Source organism: Schistocerca gregaria, chromosome 11 (genome assembly GCF_023897955.1).
Source record: "Schistocerca gregaria isolate iqSchGreg1 chromosome 11, iqSchGreg1.2, whole genome shotgun sequence".
NCBI lineage: Eukaryota > Metazoa > Arthropoda > Insecta > Orthoptera > Acrididae > Schistocerca > Schistocerca gregaria.
The window spans coordinates 25,335,765-25,363,488 of record NC_064930.1 but is presented as its reverse complement, the minus strand read 5'-3'; the positions used below and the strand labels follow the sequence as shown (position 1 = coordinate 25,363,488).

The 27,724-nt window shown below is 44.9% G+C and overlaps 1 protein-coding gene across 2 annotated transcripts in view; it reads left to right on the top strand.

The window, feature by feature from the left end:
• LOC126295351 (speckle-type POZ protein-like) overlaps positions 1 to 26,040 on the top strand; it is a 155,444-nt gene extending 129,404 nt beyond the window's left edge. For both annotated transcript variants that reach the window (XM_049987819.1, XM_049987818.1), the window contains 2 exons: positions 14,652 to 15,249; positions 25,502 to 26,040. In XM_049987819.1, the coding sequence (XP_049843776.1) occupies positions 14,663 to 15,249; positions 25,502 to 25,958 (1,044 nt within the window). In that variant the 5' untranslated portion in view covers positions 14,652 to 14,662 and the 3' untranslated portion in view covers positions 25,959 to 26,040. The remainder of the gene's footprint in view (positions 1 to 14,651; positions 15,250 to 25,501) is intronic.
• The last annotated feature ends 1,684 nt before the right edge of the window (positions 26,041 to 27,724 follow it).

Here is a 27,724-nt window from a genome sequence, read left to right as displayed (position 1 = left end):
TTGTCCTTCAGCTCTTATTGCTGCAGTCTTGTTTTTGTACAAGTGGCAGATAACCTTTCACTCTCTGTGTTTGACTCCTTCTACTTTCTGAATAGCTAAGAGTCAACATTGCCAAACGGTATTACTGGCTCCTGTGTTCGTACTTTTCTTCAGATCCGAAATTTATTTTTCGCAGGGTTGACATTACCAGTTCTTCCGTTTTTCTGTATATAGTTTACGTCAGCACTTGCAAAGCATGTATTATTAAAGTATTATTTCGAGTAAGTCGCACATGGCAGCACCTGTCATTTCTGGAACGGCAGTTATTATGTTAGTCTGGAAGTCTGAGGGTATTAAGAGCGTCCGACATATTTTAATCTCTAGGCAGAATAGCTTTGTCATGGCTTACTTATTCAAGGTTAGGGATTTTCACCTGCCTCGAGATGACTGGGTGTTTGTGTTGTGCTCATCATTTCATCATCATTCATGAAAATGGCAAGATTGGGCTGAGCAAAGGTTGGGAATTTGTACAGACGCTGGTAACAGCGCAGTTGAGCGCCCCACAAATCAAACATCATCAGCATTATCATCATTATTCAAGGATGTCAATAATACTGAATGATTGTCGGCTACTCCAGACGCCTTCTTTCGACTTTGGTCTTTCAAGGCTCTATCAAATTATTCTGCCAACTCACCTCATATCTTTCTACAAAATTGCCTTCAAGTTCGATTTCTGTATACAGCTGTTGTATATACTGGGTGGTTATAATAAAACTTTCGCTGCTTCAGGCAGTCGAGATGATAAACTATTTGCCATCTGGGTAGCCTACTGTAGAGTAGTGGTGTTAGGACTATGCGCTGCAGGAGTTGTGTTATTAGTAGTGTGTGTGTGTGTGTGTGTGTGTGTGTGTGTGTGTGTGTGTGTGTGTAAGAGAGAGAGAGAGAGAGAGAGAGAGAGAGAGAGAGAGAGAGAGAGATGACTTCTCATTAGGCGCCGGTACTGGTATCGTGACATAGGGTTGAAACACAAGCATCAGTGTGCATTGCAGTTCCAGATGATCGACATGGGTCTGGACAACGTTAGCAGGGTTTTGCCCATAAAGCTGTTTTATCTAAACAACAACAAAAGCGCCAGTGATCTTCAGGAGTACCGACGCATTAAAGGACCACGGAGATGTCCTCTTTCTGCACAGGAGTTGAGGAACACGATCCCGAAGTTCGAATTAATTGGCGATTTTGGAGAAGCCGAGGGCCAATTGCACCACAAATTATTGAAGTTACTGTTGCCATGACACAATGCTTGGACGCAATGTGTGCTCATCAAGAAGCGCATGAGCTGTGTAAGGACAGCTCGACACTCCACAGTCCTCCATTGTTTTGAACAGCAGTGGAGCAATCTCTAGTGTTGCTTCAGAATGTCGTGGATGCAGACGCTTGTCACATTGAGCAACGTTTAAACGTTTTAACAAATGTTGCTCTCTCTCTCATGTGGAAATTAAGATGTGTTTCTTTCAGTGGTTTATTCGTTACTACTCTTCCCCATGTACTTACAAATGTTTCCATAAGGCTTCATCGCACTACGGTCACGCATTTGTCAGGGATGCCCCCTCAAGTAAGGAAACTTTAATTATAAACACCCTGTATTTTTTCCAACTTTGATCTTTTCATTTTTTTGGTTAGCACTGCTTTGTAATCTATGATCATGAACATAGAGGTTTTTATTCTTTTCTTCAAAGGTCTCTCTAATTTTCCTGTTGGCGGCATCTGTCGTTTAGCTAGTTGTGCACGTTTCAACAGCCATGAAATTACGCTCCAGTCATTGTTACTTGGACATTTTGCACGTTGTGTCACTCATTTCTAAATTCTCTTCTAGTTGTTTCATTTGCTGCATTCATATATAAGGGACGTTCAAAAAGAAACTAGTTGGAGGCATAATTACAGAAACCAGTACCTGTATGTTAAAAGTATTGACTCTGGCTATTGAGATACTTGTCCCACCATGACACAAGGAGGTTGTGGTGTGCGTACTCTAAGACCTGCGGTACACACACCATCAGATTATTTCACTTGTCGCTCTAACGAAGTAGGCGAGTGTCAGCAATATGTCTCGTGGTCTTATTGTGGCGTGTTTATCTTCTCCCGTTAGGTCAGACGATAGAAATGCCACTTGCACGTTTAGAGAAGCAGATTGACGGTGACCAACTTTAAACAGAACTTGATTAATTTTGACACACATTTATTAAAATAATAACAAGCATAAAAATAACTTGTTTCTGGATACTATTTACAATTGACAATCTGAAGTTCCTTTGGTATTGGTACGTTAATCTTATTCTCACATATATCTCTGATACTTGACAGAAGTGTCTATACATTTATCTTCATGGCTATGTACAGGAATATGGTAATCTTATTAGGCGCAAGACTGAAACTTAACTATAGACTGGTACAGACAAATGTAGAACTCGTACAGACTGGTACAGACAAATGTAGAACTCGTACAGACTGGTACAGACTAATGCAGACTGGTACAGACTGATGCAGACTGGTACAGACTGATGCAGACTGGTACAGACTGATGCAGACTGGTACAGACTGATGCAGACTGGTACAGACTGATGCAGACTGGTACGGACTGATGCAGACTGGTACGGACTGATGCAGACTGGTACGGACTGATGCAGACTGGTACGGACTGATGCAGACTGGTACGGACTGATGCAGACTGGTACGGACTGATGCAGACTGGTACGGACTGATGCAGACTGGTACGGACTGATGCAGACTGGTACGGACTGATGCAGACTGGTACGGACTGATGCAGACTGGTACGGACTGATGCAGACTGGTACGGACTGATGCAGACTGGTACGGACTGATGCAGACTGGTACGGACTGATGCAGACTGGTACGGACTGATGCAGACTGGTACGGACTGATGCAGACTGGTACGGACTGATGCAGACTGGTACGGACTGATGCAGACTGGTACGGACTGATGCAGACTGGTACGGACTGATGCAGACTGGTACGGACTGATGCAGACTGGTACGGACTGATGCAGACTGGTACGGACTGATGCAGACTGGTACGGACTGATGCAGACTGGTACGGACTGATGCAGACTGGTACGGACTGATGCAGACTGGTACGGACTGGTGCAGACTGGTACAGACTGGTACAGACTGGTACAGACTGGTACAGACTGATGCAGACTGGTACAGAACCCAACGTGAGACGACGCTTCATCCAGTCCCAAACATGCTCAATGGGGGACAGATCCGGAGATCTTGCTGGCCAGGGTAGTTGACTTATACCTTCTAGAGCACGTTGGGTGGCACGGGATACATGCGGACGTGCATTGTCCTGTTGGAACAGCAAGTTCCCTTGCCGGTCTAGGAATCGTAGAACGATGGGTTCGATGACGGTTTGGATGTACCGTGCACTATTCAGTGTCCCCTCGACGAACACCAGAGGTGTACGGCCAGTGTAGGAGATCGCTCACCACACCATGATGCCGGGTGTTGGCCCTGTGTGCCTCGGTCGTATGCAGTCCTGATCGTGGCGCTCACCTGCATGGCGCCAAACACGCATACGACCATCATTGGCACCAAGGCAGAAGCGACTCTCAGCGCTGAAGACGACACATCTCCATTCGTCCCTCCATTCACGCCTGTCATCACTGGAGGCGGGCTGCACGATGTTGGGACGTGAGCGGAAGACGGCCTAACGGTGTGCGGGACCATAGCCCAGCTTCATGGAGACGGTTGCGAATGGTCCTCGCCGATACCCCAGGAGCAACAGTGTCCCTAATTTGCTGGGAAGTGGCGGTGCGGTCCCCTACAGCACTGCGTAGGATCCTACGGTCTTGGCGTGCATCCGTGCGTCGCTGCGGTCCGGTCCCAGGTCGACGGTCACGTGCACCTTCCGCCGACCACTGGCGACAACATCGATGTACTGTGGAGACCTCACGCCCCACGTGTTGAGCAATTCGGCGGTACGTCCACCCGGCCTCCCGCATGCCCACTATACGCCCTCGCTCAAAGTCCGTCAACTGCACATACGGTTCACGTCCACGCTGTCGCGGCATGCTACCAGTGTTAGACTGCGATTGAGCTCCGTATGCCATGGCAAACTGGCTGACACTGGCGGCGGCGGTGCACAAATGCTGCGCAGCTAGCGCCATTCGACGGCCAACACCGCGGTTCCTGGTGTGTCCGCTGTGTCATTGCTTGTACAGCCCTCTCGCAGTGTCCGGAGCAAGTATGGTAGGTCTGACACACCGGTGTCAATGTGTTCTTTTTTCCCTTTCCAGGAGTGTATATCTTATTTGCAAATGTTTCGGTTAAATTTTGCTCTGTTCAAAATTCTACCAAGCAGAAATCTCTTTCATTCCTTTTCTGTAGTCCATGCTCATTTTACTACAATTTGTCCTTTTCTTACATTTCCTTCTGCGAATATCAGTCACCCATGATAATTAAATTTTGTCAATTCTTAACTATCAGAATCGTGACTATGATTATACATTCAATATACTGTTCATGGTAGCCTACTCACTTCCCTATTTTGTTGTTCATTATTGGAACTACTCCTGCATCACCATAATTTGATTTCCACAGTTACTTCATGAGAAGTCCTATTTAACCAATACATTTCCCTACTTAGAGAATGGTAGCCGATTAAGGGGTCTGACATTCTACATTCAGACCTGGAGAATGCCAGCCTTTTTTTCCTTCTTATGACGTCCTCCAGAGTGGTCTGTGCACATTGAACTGGGTGACTTTCAAGTCAAAAATAATTTTCTCAAGGACATGTTGTATAATGTCACAAGGTCCGATTCAGTCATCCATACTGTTACACTTGCATCAGCTGAAAAGGATTTTGCCCTCTCCAGGAACCACATGTTGTTGTCTCCACAAATATCCATCGTTTGTGGTTCCACCATGTTGTTATCGTTGTTATTGTTACCATCATTATCATCGTCGTCGTCGCCGCCGTTGTTGTTGCTATCATGCAGTGTTCTGCGTAGTGGGAGGTAGACGCAGAATGTCTGAAGGCAGTGTTCCCTCAGTCTTTTGCATCTCTTTCCATCTTTCATGTCATCCAGATGTTGGGTTCGTCTTCTTCCTCAACCTTCTCTCCTACTCTCAGTACATCGTCGTTTGTCACCCAGAGTGTCCATCACCACATTTCAAAGCCTCCCAGGTGCTTTTTCTGAGTTTTCCTCACGGCCCATGTAACTCCTTTTTACTGTGCAATGCTCCAGATGTAGATTTCACTAGTTTCTTCCTTAACGCCAACCTCAACTCGCTGGTCTGCAGAGTCGTCTTCTTGTTGAAGGCGGCCTTGGCCATGACGATTCTTGTTCAAATTTAATTTGTGAGTGGGCCTCTTTTGTCAGCATGTTTCCCAAGTACTTGAACCGGATCACATTCTCCAGTTCTTGGCTGTTGACAGTTACCCTCAAAGATTTCTCTCATTTGGATATCTGCGGTACTTTTCATTTCTCAATGTTGATTTTGATGCCATATTTCCTTAAACTTTCCACAAACTATTCGTCATGTGTTGCTGTTGTCTGACTTTTGTCAAGCACTACCAGGTCATCTGCATACTTGATAATGTTGGTGAGTCGTCCTCTTATGCTGAAGTTTCCCCATCGTTTCAAAATTTCTCTCGAAAACCCATTCTCCATGCAGGTTCATGAAACTCAGCAATGGACAACATCCTTGTGTGACTCCTCTTCCTGTTTCCACACGTTGTCCTCGATGGTGAGTGTTCATCGGAGGTGAGGATATCATCTGGAGTGCCCAAGGGAAGTATGGTAGGTCCGCTGTTGTTTTCTATCTATATAAATGATCTTTTGGATAGGGTGGATAGCAATGTGTGGCTGTTTGCTGATGATGCTGTGGTGTACGGAAAGGTATCGTCGTTGAGTGACTGTAGGAGGATACAAGATGACTTAAACAGGATTTGTAATTGGTGCAAAGAATGGCAGCTAAATCTAAATATAGATAAATGTAAATTAATGTAGATGAATAGGAAAAAGAATCCTGTAATGTTTGAATACTCCATTAGTAGTGTAGCGCTTGACACATCCACGTCGATTAAATATTTGGGGGTAACACTGCAGAGCGATATGAAGTGGGACAAGCATGTAATCGCAGTTGTGGGGAAGGCGGTCTTCCGTTCATTGGTAGAATTTTGGGAAGATGTGGTTCATCTGGAAAGGAGACCGCTTATAAAACACTAATACGAGCTATTCTCGAGTACTGCTCCAGCGTTTGGGATCCCTATCAGGTCGGATTGAGGGAGGACATAGAAGCGATTCACAGGCGGGCTGCTAGATTTGTTACTGGTAGGTTTGATCACCACGCGAGTGTTACGGAAATACTTCAGGAACTCGGGTGGGAATCTCTAGAGGAAAGAAAGCGTTCTTTTCGTGAATCGCTACTGAGGACGTTTAGAGAGCCAGCATTTGAGGCGCTGACTGCAGTACAATTTTACTGCCGCCAACTTACATTTCGCTGAAAGACCACAAAGATAAGAGAGATTAGGGCTCGTACAGGGGCATATAGGCAGTCATTTTTCCCTCGTTCTGTTTGGGAGTGGAACAGGGAGAGAAGACGCTAGTTCGGTACGAGGTACCCTCCGCCACGCACCGTATGGTAGAGTGCGGAGTATGTATGTAAATATAGATGTAGATATTTATTTGCCCTTTGTACAATTGCACCTTTACTCTTTGTCCCTGTTGAGAATTAGTCTCCAGTTCATTCCTGTCTCCTTGATGAAATTGATAAATGTTGACCCGTCGACTCTGTGCTTGTTTTAAAGACCGGCAGAAGGTCTTCGACAAACATCTGCACCTGCTCTCGGTATAAGTATTGTTTACAAATGACAGCTGTCCCACATTTGTTAGGTCAGTGTTTGATGGGGGCTGATCGTGGACTTGGAAATCAGTGTAACTTAGAGGTTTGTCACTCATCCTTGGTAGACTGTGATGTGTCAGGTCATATGGGTGTTCTGAACACAATTTCGACACAAAGCAGCTCAATAGGCTGTGGGGTGGGAGGGGTAGGCTAGCAATAGAACTGACTAGACATTTATTGAACACATAAGTCAGGTATTACCCAAAAGGAACAATCAGTACAAATTACAAATAATATTCTTTTCCTTTAAGTCACTCAATCATTTAAACAGGCAAATAGCAACCATTTAACTGAAAGCCTTTTAAGAAGGCAAGACCAGCAATTTTGAATGATAAGTTAAAATTATATTTAAATAGGCTCTGACCGAGCACATATTTTAAAACGAAATACTCCCTTTAAGGAACCAGCGATCAAAATTAACTACATAATCCTCAACAACCACATTGCATGCAAGACATTTAAGATTAAACAGTAATATATACAATGAGAGAGCTGCAGTCCCAGGTTTTAAGCAGCACGTTTCACATGGACTGCACTGCAACAGTACAATACAAGTCCCTCAGAGGATTTCCCCACACAGGAAGTTATTGCCGCAGTCGACAAAATATCATGATCATTCCATGTACAGACCTTAAACAAACTGAAAGCTCTCTTAAGTTTGATACAGTTAATTCCCTTTCAACATAACATACATCACAAGTCTAGCGCTAGGACGGCACCGACACCCCGCAATTTAGCACGCGAAAAACTACAGCGATGCACTCATCACGTATCCTTACAAACTCCAAGAACAGAGAGCCGGCTCCCCAATAGCGGAACATTTAACCACGCGCAGCTTGCGGCTTTGTGGGATACTGATCTCGCCCTTAGCCTCAACACCAGTTCAAATACTAGTCAGCCTACAATCTTGAACCACCATACACATTCCTTCAGTTAGTGCATAGAAAGCCAATGTGATAGGCAAACAGATCAGCTTATGATAAAAGCTTAAGCAATTTCCTTACTAGGCAACCCTTATGAATAGTAGCTGTAATGTTTTTTTAACGTGAGCACACCGACAATCAAAGACAAACTACGCCAACCATAAAGACAGTAGCGCGTAAGCAAGTAGCAATGGTAACTTCTGCTTAGATTGTCTATAAATCAACACGTGATTTAACACACCATAGAACAGTCTTTACAACATAACCATCAATACAATAGCAAATTACTCTCACGTGTACTCCCCCACGATTTCGATTCGCAAGGCCATAGACAAAACGTGGAGAATGTATCACTTAGACCAACATAATGGTGCTCCCTCAGTTACCCCAAATAACTTCTAAACATTCATGGTGGTGTCTGTTTGTACTATATCGTGTCTCCCTACCACTTTCGCGCAACGACGCTCTGAGCGTGTTTTTTAGGGATTTAATTAGTTTGAACCTGGGACCTGTTGCTGGTAAGGAGACGCCAGAGCACACATGACATGTAGAGTTCAGAAGAGTTCAGTGAGACTAGCGATGATATAACCAAATACTTAATGATCTCAGCGTCAGCTCCACTGCACTCCCTGTAAAAGAATCTTAATACTAACTAAATTTAGTGGAAAGGGTTCAAGGCTTTCCTATTTTTAGTTAAGTTTACCATTGGAAATTTTATTGTACTCACAAAACATCGTTTATAAATTGCACTATTGATAAAAGGAAAGGTTTTAATACAGGATGGTAAAAACCAACTGCGTTCAACAAAAATGTGAACGAATATTCCCTGAATGGGTTTCAAAGTTCTACAATCGATCGAAGGATGACCTATGCCATATCACATCTATAATCTAGGTTTAATTTAAGTTTCACAAAAGAGAAAACTATCAAAATGGTTTACAGTGACCCTCAATTATCTTTAATTACTTATTTAACTTGTCGTAAATTACAGTGGCTGATGTGGCTTCTCAATAACTATATAAAAGAAAAATCATCGCGTTTCAGATCTTTTCTTCAAGTGGCAAATGTGAACACCTTGAGCTTTAATTAACGATCGACACTAGTATTACGCAAAAAGGGGGTGTAACAGATGAGACTTCTGCAGTTCTGAGTGAAGCTTGATGCGCTGTTATGCGACATCGCGTGCGTTCATTACCTTGTCGGTGTTCTTCAGGCGCCGGCGGCCAGCTCAGCAGCCATCCAGCTCGCCGTCTCGGAACCAACTCTCTGCTAATTTCTCCTTACTACAATTTACCGAAGTTAGTTTAAAAAAACTATTTGGCTGTGTTTTAATCTGACCAATCAGGGTCTCAATGTTAACCTTAAGCTCCGCCTACAAAAATTCTGTCTATCCAATGAGAAACGTTATACTTTTCGTGGTGGGGCAATGTTTTTAAAGTTTGCAACGTAACAGAGACGCTAAAAAGTCTCACGCTAAAACCTGCAGCTGGTGTGGTCCTTTAGCGTTACCGTGAGATCTATACTGTTCTTCTGGATGGCTCTATCTTTTTAACATGGGCTGGAGGATTGTCCTAATGTAACAGATACGCGAAAAAGTCTCACGCTAAAACTTGCGGGTGGTAGTGGCCCTTTTTGTGTTATCGTAAGATCTATACTGCTTTTCTGGAGGGCTCTAGCTTTTAACATGGGCTGGGGGTGGTCCTTGACGTACCTGAGACGCGAAAAAGCCTCACGCTAAAACGTGCGGGTTGTATAGTCGTACAGGTAGGCTCGCGGCGTGGGTGCCCAGCCCCTCCCTTATCTAGCTTAACACGGTTCTGCTCTCGGCTTCTGTCCTCGTTTCTCCCCTCGGAATTGCGTCTGCCTCACGGTGGGGAGGTACGACATGCATTTAGGCATTCTTGTGTTAGTCTGTGGTATTCCATTTGCTCACTCGTTACTCGTATTACTTTGGTTAATTTAATGTCACGATTTATTCGGAGCTATGTGACATACTACTGGATTTGCTTATCACGTCAGGGTTTTCATGTAAGGTGTTGGATTTGCCTGACACCTTACAAACTGACTCCCTTAGTTGCGCAGCAAAGAACTAGACCTAATGAAACCACCACAGTTTCCGCCTCTAAATTGTCACAGTACAAGTGAGACTCAATCACAAATGTAATTTTACATCACCAGTACCAGTATAGTCAATACGAGCGCCTGATGTTCACCCGTTTATAATGGCAGGCAGCAACATCGGTCGTAAAAGAGCGTGGACACACGCTCTTACCAATTCTCTTCTCCTCGAGCAGCCGCCGCATTTCTCGGGCACCACTGGGACATCCAATGCAAAACTCGTTACTCCTTCACTCAAATCACAGGGCGCCCGCTTCCCGCTTCCCGCTGCTTGCTACGGCGCCTTCCGTTCAGAGCCAGCTCGTATATCTCCGTGCGATAGGTCCGGTCCCACAGTCGCTGTGTCAACCCGACAAGCGTCTTGCGCCACGGCCCGGAGCGCACACACACAGACACACCACAGGACCTCGCCTCGTTACTCCTCGCGCAGGCCCCAGAGGGCGCTGCTTACCGCCCTGACCGTGGCAGGAAAGGTAAACCACCAGAGTGGCACGGCTCAGACTGTGTATACATTAACAGAAGGAAGTGCAAACTGCTGTACAGCAGGAGTCTCCAGAACGTTTTAGTCTGTTGGCCACATTGACTCCTCCACGAAGTCATAAGGGCCAAGATCTACCTAGTGGGATTAAAGAACCCTAGCACTCCATGGTCACCGTAATGTATGGCTAAAGATAAGATGAAGGCGCAAAAATATAAGGTTGTGGGAATACCTAGGACTGAAACAAATTAGGATTTTTATTTAATTGCACAATTTTGATTGGTGGACGTACCTCACGGAATTTCTGCCATATTTTATTCTGACGAACTTCACCGACAAAAAAGTATGTCACTGCACATTCTTCACGAAGGCGTCCTGCAAAGTTAACGAAACCTCAAAATCATTGTTAGCAACACTATTACTGCAAGACGTAACAGAGGTAGAGTATGTCAACGCATTGTTATTTCAAGGAGCGCAAGAATCTACATCTACATCCATACTCCGCAAGCCACCTGACGGTGTGTGGCGGAGGGTACTCTGAGTACCTCTATCGGTTCTCCCTTCTATTCCACTCTCGTATTGTTCGTGGAGAGAAGGATTGTCGGTATGCTTCTGTGTGGGCTCTAATCTCTCTGATTTTATCCTCACGGTCTTCGCGAGATATACGTAGGAGGGAGCTATATATTGCTCCACTCTTCGGTGAAGGTATCTTCTCGAAACTTTAACAAAAGCCCGTACCGAGCTACTGAGCGTCTCTCCTGCAGAATCTCCCACTGGAGTTGATCTATCATCTCCGTAACGCTTTCGCGATTACTAAATGATCCTGTAACGAAGCACGCTGCTCTCCGTTGGATCTTCTCTATCTCTTCTATCTCTTCTATCTATCTGGTACGGATTCCACACTGTTGAGCAGTATTCAAGCAGTGGGCGAACAAGCGTACTGTAACCTACTTCCATTGTTTTCGGTTTGCATTTCCTTAGGATTCTTCCAGTGAATCTCAGTGTGGCATCTGCTTTACCGACGATCAACTTTATACGATCATTTCATTTTAAATCACTCCTAATGCGTACTCCCAGATAATTTATGGCATTACCTGCTTCCAGTTTCTGATCTGCTATTTTGTAGCTAAATGATAATGGATCTATCTTTCTATGTATTCGCAGCACACAATAAGTTTAGTTACGTAGCCTTGTAGCGAGTAGCAGAGCCACAGCGTATATTTGATAGTTCCGTGATTGTGTCTGTTGCGACTGTCTCGCGAATTTTTTAGTGTTTTATGCGCTGGACTAGTAGGTGTGGGACAATTCCAAGTTTGAATTCGAAGAGACAAGGAAAATCTGAAAATCGAAATACTTAAAGAAAGTGAGACCTCGCTTAAGAAGCGTCTTCCACAGTGACTGGCTACTAAGGCTACTCGCCGAAGTGGCGTCCACTTGAGAGACCTGCACCAGACGCGTGAGTAGAATAAAATGCAAAGAATTTTTTACGTAAAATGTTTTCGCCAAACTAGTCTGTTAACCGTTTCTCTTTTTTCACCATCGCACGGAGAATGGTCTGTCTGTTTATTATGGATAGCCACAAGTTTAACCTTGTAAAGACAGAGCTCCGACAATGTCGCGGTGTACTGGTCGCGATAGACCTCGAAACTCAATTGTTGGCAGTATAAACACCACCTCAAACACATCTACATCTACATGATTACTCTGCAATTCACAGTTAAGTGCTTGTCAGACGGTTCATCGAACCAGAATCATACTATCTCTCAACCATTCCACTCCCGAACAGCTCGCGGGAAAAACGAACACCTAAACCTTTCTGTTCGAGCTCTGATTTCTCTTATTTTATTTTGATGATCATTCCTACCTATGTAGGTTGGGCTCGACTAAATACTTTCGCAATCGGAAGAGAAAGTTCGTGACTGAAATTTCGTAAATAGATCTAGCCGCGACGAAAAACGTCTTTGCTTTAATGACTTCCATCCCAACTCGCGTATCGTATCTACCACACTCTCTCCCCTATTACGTGAGAATACAAAACGAGCTGCCCTTTTTTGCACCCTTTCGATGTCCTCCGTCAATCCCACCTAGGAAGGATCCGAAACCACGCACCAATATTCTAACAGAGGGCGAACGAGTGTAGTGCAAGTTGTCTCTTTAGTGGACTTGTTGCGTCTTCCAAATATCCTGCCAATGAAACGCAACCTTTGCCTCGCCTTCCTCACAATATTATCTATGTGGTCTTTCCAGCTGAAGTTGTTCGTAATTTTAACACCCAGGTACTTAGTTGAATTTACAGCCTTGAGAATTGTACTATTTATCGAGTAATCGAATTCCAACGGATTTCTTTTGGATCACCTCACACTTTTCGTTATTTAGCGTCAACTGCCACCTGCCACACCATACAGCAATCTTTTCTAAATCGCTTTGCAACTGATACTGGTCTTCGGATGACATTACTAGACGGTAAATTAGAGCATCATCTGCGAACAACCTAAGAGAACTGCTCAAATTGTCAGCAAGGTCATTGATATACACTCCTGGAAATTGAAATAAGAACACCGTGAATTCATTGTCCCAGGAAGGGGAAACTTTGACACATTCCTGTGGTCAGATACATGATCACACTGACAGAACCACAGGCACATAGAAACAGGCAACAGAGCATGCACAATGTCGGCACTAGTACAGTGTATATCCACCTTTCGCAGCAATGCAGGCTCCTATTCTCCCATGGAGACGATCGTAGAGATGCTGGATGTAGTCCTGTGGAACGGATTGCCATGCCATTTCCACCTGGCGCCTCAGTTGGACCAGCGTTCGTGCTGGACGTGCAGACCGCGTGAGACGACGCTTCATCCAGTCCCAAAAGATGCTCAATGGGGGACAGATCCGGAGATCTTGCTGGCCAGGGTAGTTAACTTACACCTTCTAGAGCACGTTGGGTAGCACGGGATACATGCGGACGTACATTGTCCTGTTGGAACAGCAAGTTCCCTTGCCGGTCTAGGAATGGTAGAACGATGGGTTCGATGACGGTTTGGATGTACCGTGCACTATTCAGTGTCCCCTCGACGATCACCAGAGGTGTACGGCCAGTGTAGGAGATCGCTCACCACACCATGATGCCGGGTGTTGGCCCTGTGTGCCTCGGTCGTATGCAGTCCTGATTGTGGCGCTCACCTGCACGGCGCCAAACACGCATACGACCATCATTGGCACCAAGGCAGAAGCGACTCTCATCGCTGAAGACGACACGTCTCCATTCGTCCCTCCATTCACGCCTGTCGCGACACCACTGGAGGCGGGCTGCACGATGTTGGGGCGTGAGCGGAAGACGGCCTAACGGTGTGCGGGACCATAGCCCAGCTTCATGGAGACGGTTGCGAATGGTCCTCGCCGATACCCCAGGAGCAACAGTGTCCCTAATTTGCTGGGAAGTGGCGGTTGCGGTCCCCTACGGCACTGCGTAGGATCCTACGGTCTTGGCGTGCATCCGTGCGTCGCTGCGGTCCGGTCCCAGGTCGACGGGCACGTGCACCTTCCGCCGAAAACTGGCGACAACATCGATGTACTGTGGAGACCTCACGCCCCACGTGTTGAGCAATTCGGCGGTACGTCCACCCGGCCTCCCGCATGCCCACTATACGCTCTCGCTCAAAGTCCGTCAACTGCACATACGGGTCACGTCCACGCTGTCGCGGCATGCTACCAGTGTTAAAGACTGCGATGGAGCTCCGTATGCCGCGGCAAACTGGCTGACACTGACGGCGGCGGTGCACAAATGCTGCGCAGCTAGCGCCATTCGACGGCCAACACCGCGGTTCCTGGTGTATCCGCTGTGCCGTGCGTGTGATCATTGCTTGTACAGCCCTCTCGCAGTGTCCGGAGGAAGTATGGTGGGTCTGACACACCGGTGTCAATGTGTTCTTTTTTCCATTTCCAGGAGTGTAGATCAGGAAGAGCAGAGGTCCCAGGACGCTTCCCTGGGGAACACCTGATATCACTTCAGTCTTACTCGCCGATTTGCCGTCTATTACTACGAACTGCAACCTCCCTGACAGGAAATCACCAATCCAGTCGCACAACTGTCCAGTAGCGGGCCGGATACCAGGGATGTCCGGCCAGCTAACGGGGGTCGGTTTCGGCCCGCGGGCCGTAGTTTAGAGACCCCTGCTGTACAACATCACTGAGAAAAATACCACCGCTGATGCGCTGCGTATTTTTCAGGCTCGACCTAAATGGCGGATACGAAGCGTGAGGAAGGCAGCTTTGCAAGTGACATGCAGGCGCTGATGGAGTCCGGGGATGGCGCTGACGTGACGCTGGTGGTCGGTGACTCGGAGTTGGCGGCCCACAGTCTGATTCTGGCAGCGAGGAGCCCAGTCTTTGCCGCCATGTTGCGGAGTGACATGCGCGAAGCCCTGAGCCGGCGCGTGGAGATAACCGACATGCAGGAAGCTGTAGTGCGCCAGATGCTGCTGTTCGTGTACACGGAGGCAGTGCCGCAGCTGGGGAGCCTGGCGCCCGAGCTGTTGAAGGCCGCCGAGAAGTACAGTCTGCCGCTGCTGAAGAAGAAGTGCGAGGAGCAGCTGGCACGGGACATCACCGTGGACAACGCCGCCGCCACCGCCGGCCTCGCCCTTCTGCACCGCTGTCCGGCTCTCAAGACCACTGCCGTGGAGTTTGTGGCGAGCCACCCTGCGGTGATGGCCACCACTGGCTGGACGCAGCTGCTGAGGGGCAATGCAGACGCCGCAGCGGAGATCTGCAGCCAGTTGGCGGGCCTTCTGCCGCCAGCACCACAGCCGGCGGTGATGGAAAACAGGTTGGGATAACGTCTGTGTGTGTGTGTTTTTGAAAGCTCCCCATACTACAATCAATTGGTCGCAGTACAACGCCAAACATGTCCTCAGAAACTGTGCTTGTATGCTTCATGTAGAAAGGTGCCAGTCTACAGGGTGGTTGGGTTGGGTTGTTTGGGGGAACAGACCAAACAGCGAGGTCATCGGTCTCATCGGATTAGGGAAGGATGGGGAAGGAAGTCGGCCGTACCCTTTCAAAGGAACCATCCCAGCATTTGCCTGGAGAGATTTAGGGAAATCACGGAAAACCTAAATCAGGATGGCCAGACGCGGGACTGAATCGTCACCTTCCTACAGGTTGGCGCACGAAATGTGCTATCAATTGTTTCTTTCACAATTTAGACATACATTAGATATCCCTCTGGGATCTCTACAGCAGTATCAGCAGAGCTTGGAAAAAGAAATGAGTTCCTTATTTATACAGGGTGTTACAAAAATGTGCGGCCAAACTTTCAGGAAACATGCCTCTCACACAAATAAAGAAAATATGTGGACATGTGTCCGAAAACGCTTAATTTCCATGTTAGAGATCATTTTAGTTTCGTCAATATGTACCGTACTTCCTCGATTCACCGCCAGTTGGCCCAATTGAAGGAAGGTAATGTTGACTTCGGTGCTTGTGTTGACATGCGACTCATTGCTCTACAGTACTAGCATCAAGCGCAGCAGTACGTAGCATCGACAGGTTAGTGTTCATCTCTAACGTGATTTTGCAGTCAGTGCAGTGTTTACAAATGAGGAGTTGGCACATGCCCATTTGATGTACGGATTAGCACGGGGCAATAGCCGTGGCGCGGTACGTTTGTATCGAGACAAATTTCCAGAACGAAGGTGTCCCGACTGGAAGACGTTCGAAGCAATTGATCGGCGTCTTAGCGAGCACGGAACATTCCAGCCTATGACTCGCGACTGGGGAAGACCTAGAACGAAGAGGATACCTGCAATGGACGAGACGATTCTTGGTGCAGTTAACGATAGCCCTAATGTCAGCGTCAGAGGAGTAGCAGCTGTACAAGGTAACGTTGACCACGCCAGTGTATGGAGAGTGCTACGGGAGAACCAGTTGTTTCCGTGCCGGGTGCAGCGTGTGCAGGCACTGTCAGCAGCTGATTGGCCTCCACGGGTACACTCCTGCGAATGGTTCATCTGACAATGTGTCAATCCTCATTTCAGTGCAAATGATCTCTTTACGGATGAGGCTTCTTTCCGACGTGATCAAATTGTAAATTTTCACAATCAACATGTGTGGGCTGACGAGAATCCGCACGCAATTGTGCAATCACGTCATCAACACTGATTTTCTGTGAAGGTTTGGGCAGGCATTGTTGGTGATGTCTCGATTGGCCCCCCATGTTCTTCCACGTATGCTCAATGGAGCACGTTATCATAATTTCATACGGGATACTCTACCTGTGCTGCTAGAACATGTGACTTCACAAGTACGACAGAATATGTGGTTCATGCACGATGGAGCTCCTGCACATTTCAGTCGAAGTTTTCGTACGCTTCTTAACAACAGATTCGGTGACCGATGGATCGGTAGAGGCGGACCAATTCCATGACCTCCACGCTCTCCTGACCTCAACCCTCTCGACTTTCATTTATGGGGGCATTTGAAAGCTCTTGTCTACGCAACCTCTGTACCAAATGTAGTGACTCTTCGTGCTCGTATTGTGGACGGCTGTGATACAATACGCCATTCTCCAGGGCTGCATTAGCGCATCAGGGATTCCGTGCGACGGAGGGTGGATGCATGTATCCTCGCTAACGGAGGACATTTTAAACACTTCCTGTAACAAAGTGTTTGAAGTCACGCTGGTAGTTTCTGTTGCTGTGTGTTTCCATTCCATGATTAATGTGATTTGAAGATAAGTATTAAAATGAACTCGAACATGGAAGGTAAGCGTTTCTGGACACATGTTCACATAACATATTTTCTTTCTTTGTGTGTGAGGAATGTTTCCTGAAAGTTTGGCCATACCTTTTTGTAACACCCTGTATAAGTGACATGCCCTCTAGTATTATGGGTAACTCTAAAATATTTCTGTTTGCTGATGACACTAGCTTGGTCGTAAAGGATGTTGTGTGCAACATTGACTCGGTTTCAAATAGTGGAGTACATGACCTCAGTTCATGGCTTGTAGAAAATAAACTAACGTTAAATCACAGTAAGACTCAGTATTTACAGTTTCGAACACACAATCAACAAAACCTGACGTTTGAATCTCACAGAACGGGCATATGATTAGTGAAACTGAACAGTTCAAACTTCTAGGTGTTCAGATAGACAGTAAGCTTTCGTGGAAAACCCACATTAAGGATCTTGTTCAAAGACTTAATACTGCCATTTTCACTATTCGAACGGTATCAAAAATGAGTGATACTTCGACACGTAAATTAGTCTACTTTGCATATTTTAATTCACTTATGTCGTATGGTAGTATGTTTTGGAGTACCTCTTCCCATTCTAGAAGGATATTTTTGGCTCGGAAACGGGCTGTTCGGGCAATAAGTGGTGTGAGTTCACGAACCTCTTGTCGACCTCTGTTCACGAGTCTTGATATTTAGACATTGGCCTCTCAATGTGTATATTCCTTATTGTCGTTTCTTGTTACCAATATTAGTTTATTTCCAACTATAAGCAGCTTTCACTCGGTTAATACTCGGCAGAAATCTAACCTCCATTTGGATCGGACTTCCTTAACTCTTGTGCAAAAAGGTGTGCAGTATACTGCTGCATCCGTTTTCAATAAGCTGCCACTCGAATTCAAAAATCTTAGCAGTAATCCACACGCTTTCAAATCGAAGCTGAAGAGTTTCCTCATGGGTCACTCCTTCTATTCTGTCGAGGAGTTCCTTGAAAAATTAAGCTGATTCTTTTGTGTTGCTGATAGCGTTTACTTAAACTTATGGAAAGACGTTTTGTCAGGTTCATGAACATTTATTTTTATGTGTTATTACTTTTATGTTGTAACTTCATGTACTGACACGTTCCATGAACTTGGAGATTTCCTCCTCAATTTGGCCCTACGGAACTTGACATGTAAATAATTTTAAAAAAATGAAGTGTAATTCACGATACTACCGTTAGGAGACTAGTAAGCAGCAATGGCTGACAATGGAAGACTCACGATCAGCAATTGTGTTACTTTTTCATCAAACGAAAAGCCTTATTGTGACTCTCAGGCGTTTTCGACAACAGTTTAACACATGATGGGTCCCTTACTCCCTTACAAGAAGACCATCCACAGGTTGTACGATAAATTTGTCCAGGAAGGAACAGTATTGGAAGCGAAGCGACCTCGGCCTAAGCCTGTTTGTTCGCCGGAGAATATTGAAGCGGTACGAGTTGCTAAACAGACAAGTCCCGGGAAGTCGTGTAGAAAGGCAGCAGTGCAAGTGGAAATATCCAGACGCTCCGTTCAACGCATTCTTAAAAGTGACCTCCGTATATACCCATACAAGATGACCTGTGCACAGAAGCGCACTGACGAACACAAGCAGCAGACTGCTGTTTGCTCAGTGCGTGGAGGATAGGGAAGAAACTCCAACAACGTTTGGTTTTCAGACGAGGCGCATTTTCATTTAGGCGGTGTGGTTAACAAACAAAATGTACGCTTTTGGGCCACTGAAAACCCACAAGTGCTTCATGAACGACAACATTATGCTCCGAGGATTACAGTGTGGGCAGCAATTTCCCTTTTTCTTTGAAGAAACAGTGAACAGCGAGCGTTATTTGAGCATGTTCCGCAATAGCTTCATACCACAACTTCTTCCTACTGCCTTGCCCTTCAACACGCAGTGGTTCGTGCAAGATGGAGCATGGCCACATACTGCAAACACTGTGTTGGAGTTTTTACCCGAGCATTTCGACATGCGGATCATTTCACTCAGGTTTCCAGGTCACTTCAATGGCGGACAAAATTGCCCCCCCCAGTAGCCCAGACCTCAATCAAATGCTTCAAATGGCTATGAGCACTATGGGACTCAAATTCTGTGGTCATTAGTCCCCTAGAACTTAGAACTAGTTAAACTTAACTAACCTAAGGACATCACACACATCCATGACCGAGGCAGGATTCGAACCCTTTTACCGTAGCTGTCTCGCGGTTCCAGACTGCAGCGGCTAGAACCGCTCGGCCACTTGGACCGGCAGACCTCAATCGATGTGACTTTTTTCTTTGGGGGTACCTAAAGGAAATAAATTTCCCGAAACGTCCACGTGATTTAATAGAGCTCTGAAGACTTATTCTTCAAGCTTGCAGTGAAATTACGGAAGACATGTGCCGTAGGGTTATCACTAACTTCAGTGTTCGTTTGAAAGAAGTTAGGAAACGAGATGGACATATTGAGCATGTGCTGAGTTTGAACAAATCTCCGTGGACGGGTCTTCATCGTAGTATATGTTCCTTTCAGATTGTATTGACAATAAAGTTTATATTCAAAAACAAAATGGTAACACACTTCGTGCACCACCCTGTATGTGGCAATGTGGAACTGACTAGTGTACAACCTCGTTAATTAATTTAGCTCACCTGATTAGCCATCAGGAACAGCTACTGTACACCCTTATGTGAGGGATAGTCACTAAGCTCTAATAGTCTCCTCTAAAGAGAAAAATTATGTAATTAAATTTTTGGTTGTTTGCACGTGTGTTCGCGCACTCCCCTGACTTAAGCCCTCGCAAGTTCAGCTCGATTTCTAAACTGAAGGAAATACTTCACAACATCCGCTTCAGAACTGCTACAAGTTGGTCGGGCAACAGACCGCGCCGCTCGGACTGTCAACACAACTGGCACCGCTGAGAGTACCCTACGACTTCCACGTCGCTGGCAACGCCTTATACACAACGCTGGTGACTACTTTGAAGGTCGGCAAAACTTTGAAACACGGCTCTATTTTGTACGAGCTGTCAATAAATAGTTGCCACTATTAAAGTTCAAACCCTCGTACATCAACTCTGTCTGATTCTCCATGAACCTTTTCTTCCAGTGCCAATCGGCCATCGAGCTGTCAGTTGCCAGCAGCCCATCATTTTAGTTCATCATCTGGTGCTGTCCTTCATCGGCAAAAATTTGAGTCATCTGTGCATGACCTCTGAACATCTGGTTCAGCTTCAGGTAGTGATGGGTCAACCGAATGGTTTTAAAAAGGGATTGGCCAGTCAGTTGTTTTTCGTACAGATAGTTTTCCATTTGAATGAAGCAACCAAATAAAACGTATCTCTGTGCCCACTTCAGCTATAGGAATGCATATCATCCATTTCCGGGTTTGAGTGGTTTCATTTAATGTGAAACAATCGATTGACACAAGCTTTTGAGTAAACACATTCACGTAACAGGTTTGAGTATTTTCACTTGTGCAGTTCTTTAGCCTTTTTGGTTGTACGTGAGCTATGACGGGCTGCCAACTTTCTTAGACACAAATAACGTATCTTTTTTGGTTGCCCCTTTCTTGAAGCGAAATAACGTATCCTATTTCAAAGAGAAAATAAAAAATATATTTCTAAAAACGAAGTATTTTTCAAATTTATATATTTATCTAATTTTTCTTACTTCTGGTATTAAATATCAATACTTGGTAAGTTTTAAAAGTATAATACCTAGGGCTACATTTTAAATTAATGTTTAAACAAATGAAACATTTTTATCAACAGTAATTGTATTTCTGCCCCCCCCCCCGCCTCTCTCTCTCTCTCTCTCTCTCTCTCTCTCTCTCTCTCTCTCTCTCTCTCTCTCTCTCTCTCGATTTTCACCCGTCACAGATAATTCTCTTTCGGTAAATTCTGGGATGACATAATTTGTTTAATTGCGCTTTTCAAGCTTAGTCACTTGCTGGAAGCACTTTTTTCGCGAGAAATATTTGTCTTATTTATTAATTTTCTTTGAAGTTCTTTGATACACTTTCAGGATATGAACCATGTTTGCAGTACTATATACCACACTGAATTCATTTTGAGGAATCTTTCGTATCCAATCATATGCTTTCTTCTGTTCACATGCTACTGAGCATTGCAGCATTATGATCCAGTCTCAAAGTTCACGATTAAGTAAACGCTTATTTCTAAACATCGACAAAAACTGAACAAATTGCTACTTATTTCCCTCATTAAAAAGTAAATATAAAAAAGACAATAGCAGTGACAGGAGTTAAAACAAGAGTACAGCCGATTACAATAGTTTAACAGTGCCAAAACGAGCGAAACTTTCTCCTCAGAACTGAATGTGGCAAGGGTCAGGTGGTTCCAGTTGTCTCTTTCAGTCAATAGTACCTCTTCATGGCTGTGAAATGTTATACCTGCTACTTTTCAGGGGGTGTAAAATGCAGGCATGTTGTGTGCATGGTTATGATTTGTACATACATACCTGATAATATAACTTTCAGCACATTATGTTTGTCTTCCATATGTATAAATAGCTAAATAATTACGTGCTAGATACAAATTAATTTTAATAAATGGACATTATCACACCATTTCAACAAAACGGAGTGCCATCGGTCACGAAAATATGCCGATATTCTTTCCTTCTTCCTGTATCCCAAATGCAACTTTTATGCTCAAATTTCTAGTGCCAGGAATGCAACAGCATAATTAGTTATGTGTTAACTGCAGCTGGAAGAACTTAGTCCGCAGCACTACATTAATCAGTTGTAAATCATGACAAGACCGGTTTCTCCCACAACAATGAATACATAGTTTAGTCAACTAAAATACTAAAGTGTGGTTGTTTGAGTTGAAACCAACGAATCAGTCTATATTTGGTAGCTCGCATAAACTGGTTTCACGTAAAATAATGAATTAATAAGTGAACCAATACGTGAAACAACGAAATGAGTCGACTGTCTTACAGCAACCAACTGAATCAACAGTTTTGATTCGGTTGTTCCTATCACTAGTTTCTAGCTGCATCAAACGAGTCTGCAGACCGAAGACGGCGACGACAACAAGTCTGTCACAACTGTAAACTGGATCTGAAGTCAGTCGACTGGAGAAACGGAATTTTTTCGCTACCCATGCAAGTACTTACACTAGAACCTTGGGGGTGGGGGGGGGGGCGGATGGTTTTATAGTTTTATAAAACATATTTCTGCCGAAGTTTACAGAAGACACCGCTGCGTTTCACAATGTTGCGAAATACGTTACATACACTCGAAAACATTTGAAAATTCTATAAAATATATCTTTTACCAGGTAAATATGAAATAAAATTAGGGAGTACCTGTTTCTGAATGAGGATACTCGGGCTACAATTTAGCAGGAAGCCCAAGTTAGAATTGGCGATATGGTACAAATTCTTCACCGATTAACAATTGTTCAAAAACTCGCGATATCGCAGTATGCACAAAGCTTGACACAGTCAGTGAAGGATTATGGGAAAACTAGCAGAACCATAAAATACTGTAAGGCAGAATTTCAAATTGAACTTATCTGACGCATGCAGTCTCACTAAAAGTGAAATTCGGTTATCTGCTAATGTGTGTATATAAATGTGGGAAATACAGACTTTGTACTCACAAAGAGAGGCCACGATATTGCGATCACAGCTTTACTTCAAACATTGTACACCTTTAGTATGTCTTTAAAACATGTATCTGTGCGTAGGGCTGACACTAGGGTGCTAAAAATGATTGCTGTAGCGTCGGTCTATCACGGACAAAAACGAGAATCATAGGAAAACAACAAGGCACGTTTTATGTTGGGTAAGGGGTCAGTGTTGAAGCCTCATATGACAAATGTGTATGAAGTGATTGTTGACTTCTGCTCAATCTTAATTTGTATCTATATTTTTTGTCACCGGTCATATTATTTAATTTATGACATTTGAGAGGTAATAACTTAAAAAAACCACGTGTATTTGCATGAAGTTTTAATGAATTTCATGTTATTTGACTACTTACTACTTTAATGAAATTAAAATATTATTTATAAGTATCCACAAGTAAACGAAGAAATGCGTAGAATTCTGCTGAAAGAATACCACTATCGTGATTTGCAAAACCCCTTATACACGCAGTGTGGTAAGGTACCCGGGACTACTCTGCACTTTTTTGATGCTTCGCGCTGCAGACACACAGCCAGGCTCTATTTGGCAGTTAACCTGCGTAGTGGTGAGGCGTTGCTTTTGCAGCAAGAACGATTAGTATAGGTGCAAATCTTTTGAATATCGCAGAATTTACAGTCGTACTACAGAAGTGAAGCTTTGAGTCACACTCGAACCATCACGTAATACACGTTCGTGTTACGATGCTCTAACTCTAAACGTCCGGCAATACATCAGTTGCTTAATTAGCTGCGACTTTCGTGGAATTGCCAGGGCAGTGCATCTTCCTACTTCCACGTTATGTAGTTTTAATAGCCTACTAAAGATGTACAAAACTTGAAGTAAATCCGTGCTTCCACTGTTGTGGGCTCCCTTGTTAGCCACATTTCTAACACTGACGCTATCGTGCTAAAAATGATGGCTATAGCGCCGGTTCATCACAGACAAAAACGAGAATCACAGGAAAACAACAAGGCACGTTTTATATGGGGCAAGTACTGTACGAGGTCTGTCTGAAAAGTATTCGACCTTTGGTTTCTTTTCCCCCGCAAAATAGGGACGATAGCGCGGCGCCACTGAACACAGTGAAGGAAGAGAGACCTTTATGCGCATGCGTGAAATTTTTCCCCGCTTTCCAGCACGTCAGTCGCTGAGTGAGGTTCTACACAACGTGTTCTCGGATTACCGATTCTCTCAAGATGACTCAACGTGTTGAGCAAAGATACTGCATCAAATTTTGTTCAAAGCTTGCTGATTTTCAAAGCGAAACAATTCAAGATTTAGTAGCTGTCTCGAGAAGGTACGATGGGTTCGACACAAATTAATGAGTGGTTCAACCGATTCAAAAATGGCCGCCCGACAGTGGAGAGCGACCAGCGTTCTGTCAGTGTCCACACTGCTCGGAGTGCAGCTGTTGTTGAGAGGCTGCACTTGGTGGAGGCAGATGGTCAGTTGACCGTGCACGAGATTGCCCGAGAGGTTGAGGTGGGTAAAGATTCGGCACATGCAATTTTGCGTCATTATTTGAAATTTCACTGAGTGGCTGTGAAATTCGTGCCCAAGTTGTTGTCTCTGGAACAAAAAGTTCTCCGTTTTGACGTTGCACAGGACCTTCTGCACACCACCAGCACTTATCCTGGGGTCCTGAACACCGTGATAACTGGAGATGAGTTACGGGTGTACGGGTACGACCCAGAAACAAAAAGACAGGCGTCGCGATGGAAGCATCCCGAGTCTCAGAGGCCGAAGAAAGTGCGGCAGGTGCGAAGCAAAACCGAGGATCATGCTGACTGTCTTCCTCGATGTCCGTGCAATTGTGCATCACGAATGCACACCGGAAGGGCAAACAGTGAGAAAGGAGTACTCTGGCGACTCCGTAACGCCGTTCGGCGCCAAAGGCCAGGCACATGAACAGCGAAAAACCAGCAACTGCATCACGACGACACTCCCAGACATTCATCCCACTTGATCCAAAATTTCTTGACCAATCATGGAATTACAGCCGTTCGCCAATCTCCATACTTTCCAGGCATGGCTCCTTGCGACTTCTGGTTGTTACCAAAATTGGAGACGCCACTGAAAGGACCCTGTTCTGAGAATAGAGAAGAGATAATGTGGAAAACGACGACTGAGCTGAACATAATTCCAAAAGAAGACTTCCAAAGGTGTTTCTGGCAGTGGAAGGATCGGTGGGCTAAGTGTGCACAACCACAAGGGGCCTAGTTTGAAGGAGATTAGGGTCCCAATCCCGTCAGGTATTCGAATCATTTTTTTATGGCCAAAGGTCGGATACTTTCTAGACAGGCCTTGTATATGGAGGAGGAGGGGGGCATGTGAAAACAGTCTTAGATAGGTAAAAACAGTCCCTGATGGGTGTGGAGAAGGAAAAGGAGACAGGGGAAGATGTAAAATCCCAGAAAGTTTTCAGAAAGTCTGCAGAAGAAATGGAGACACGAAGCACCTGCTAACATAACAGAAAACTGGTGATATTTGGAGCGCTAATCCAGGTTCTTATAGGTTGCTCTTATTTTTTATACAAATATCATCCTCAGTTAAGTTGATGTGCTGTTTCAACACAAAAAGCAACAGCTGTGTGTGCCAGCTCTGCGTACTGTATTTATGCCATGTGGTTATTGTTGCAGCAAATGATGGATCAATATACTGTGCATTGCAGGACCTTATCCCTGGGACTGCGTCTGGCAGAGGCAGCAAGAAGAGGAAGTGTGTCTGAGGTACGGCAGCTGCTGGCCATGGGTGCACCACCTGATGGCAGGAGCGCTCTCTGGAATACTGCTCTGCACTGTGCAGTACTACAGAAGGAAGTGGAAGTTGTCAAGTGCCTTCTCGATGCTGGAGCTGACGTCAGAGCCACCGACTCGTGTCTGCAGACGCCTCTGCACCTCGCCGCATGGATATTTGACCTGAAGGTTATGTGTATGCTCATAGCGGCATCAGCACCTCTAGATGCTAGGGATCGTTGGGGGAAGACACCGCTCCACTGGGCTGCAGAAACGAATGTACAAGCTGTGAAGGCACTGCTGATGGCTGGTGCTAGGATGGACATAAAGAATTACAATGGGAAGATACCTGCAAAAGTAGCAATCGCAGAAACAAGACCAATGTTTAACTAATAGCAAATCTCATATATTACTCAACTTTCATTCATTTCGTTGAATCGCTCTTAATTTTACAATAAACCATTTTTGAAGATTTTCTGCTTCAGGTACTACTTTACAACTGATATGACCCACATAGTTAGGGTATTCACAAAACATGTGCACTATGTCAAGTAAATATAAATTCCCACGCTAACATTTTTCAAGTGAGAAAACTCTCAAAATTATGTGGCACTACAAGGACAATTTAACACTAAATATTTTATTTCAGTGACATTTGCACATTCACACAGATTTTGTGGTGCATGACACTTGAGTGCATTAAATATACAAGCAATGTTACATGTAGTTGAGATGAAAATTAGGCAAGTTGGTACAGGGGGTACTAACAATCTGCAATTGTTTGCCGATGGTGCCGTGGTGTACCGTAAGGTGTCGAAGCTGAGTGACTGTAGGAAGATACGAGACAACTTGGACAATATTTCCAGTTAGTGTGATGAAAAGTAGCTAGCCCTAAACGTGGAAAAATGTAAGTTAATGTGGATGAATAGGAAGATGCAACCAGTAATGTTCAGATGCAGTGTTACCAGCGTCCTGCTTGACACAGTCAACTCGTTTAAATATCTGGGCGTAATGTTGCAAAGCGATGTGAGGTGGAACGAGCATATGGGAACTGTGGTGGGGAAGGCAAGTGGTCGACTTAAGTTTATTGGGAGAATTTTAGGAAAGAGTGGTTCAGCTGTGTCGGAGACGGTGTATAGGACACTGGTGTGACCTGTTCTTGGGTGCTGCTCCAGCGTTTGGGGTCTGTGTCAGGTTGGACTGAAGGAAGGCATCAAAGCAATTCAGAGGCAGACTGCTAGATTTGTTACTGGCAGGTTTGAACAAAACACCAGTGTTATGGAGATGCTTTGGGAACTCAGATGGGAATCCACGGAGGAGAGGTGATGTTCTTTTCAAGAAACACTGCTGAGAAAGTGTAGAGAGCCGGTATTTGAAGCTAACAACCAAACGATTCTACTGCTGCCAACATACATTGTGCTCAAGGACCACAAAGACAAGGTAAGAGAAATTAAAGCTCATACGGAGGCATATAGTCAGTCAAAATTTTTCCCTCTCTCTGTTTAGGAGTAGAACAAGAAACGAAATGACTATTAGGGCACAGTGTGCCATCTGCCACGCACAGTACAGTGGATTGCAGAGTGTCGATGTACATGTCGACGTAGATGTATGTCCACTGAGCTGAAATAAGACAGTGCCAGAGAAGGAGAGACAGCAAAAGGAGTTCACAGCTCTCACTGGCAGATAACCACATTTTGCTGAACAAGTTCATCTACCCTGCAGTGTTCAAATAATGCAGTTATAACAGCAACATTTTGGGTAGAATGTTACGTTGATGATGTCATTTGAATTGCTGGACATTAAGATGTGTGTATCTCGTTTCCAGAGTTATGGCGTATTACCTCCACTATTTGCTGGATTCCTGAGATACACCGGAACGGTTGAATGGCAGCAGTGCATCTTCCATTCCGAAACAGCTTGAAACTGTGCTGGGAACGTATGCCGGCCTCAGTAGGGATGTTACACCACAGTGTTCTCAGTTACGGCGGTGGCAACTGGTTCCTGCAGGTTGCCACGTAAACAGGAACACTTGGTGATACTCAGTTTGAACACCCTGAATAATGTAAACTATTGTGCCCCACATGAGGTGTTACAAATTCAGGCTTTCTAAACCTACAGGTATACAGCAACAGTGCATAGGTACCAATACATGTATAACC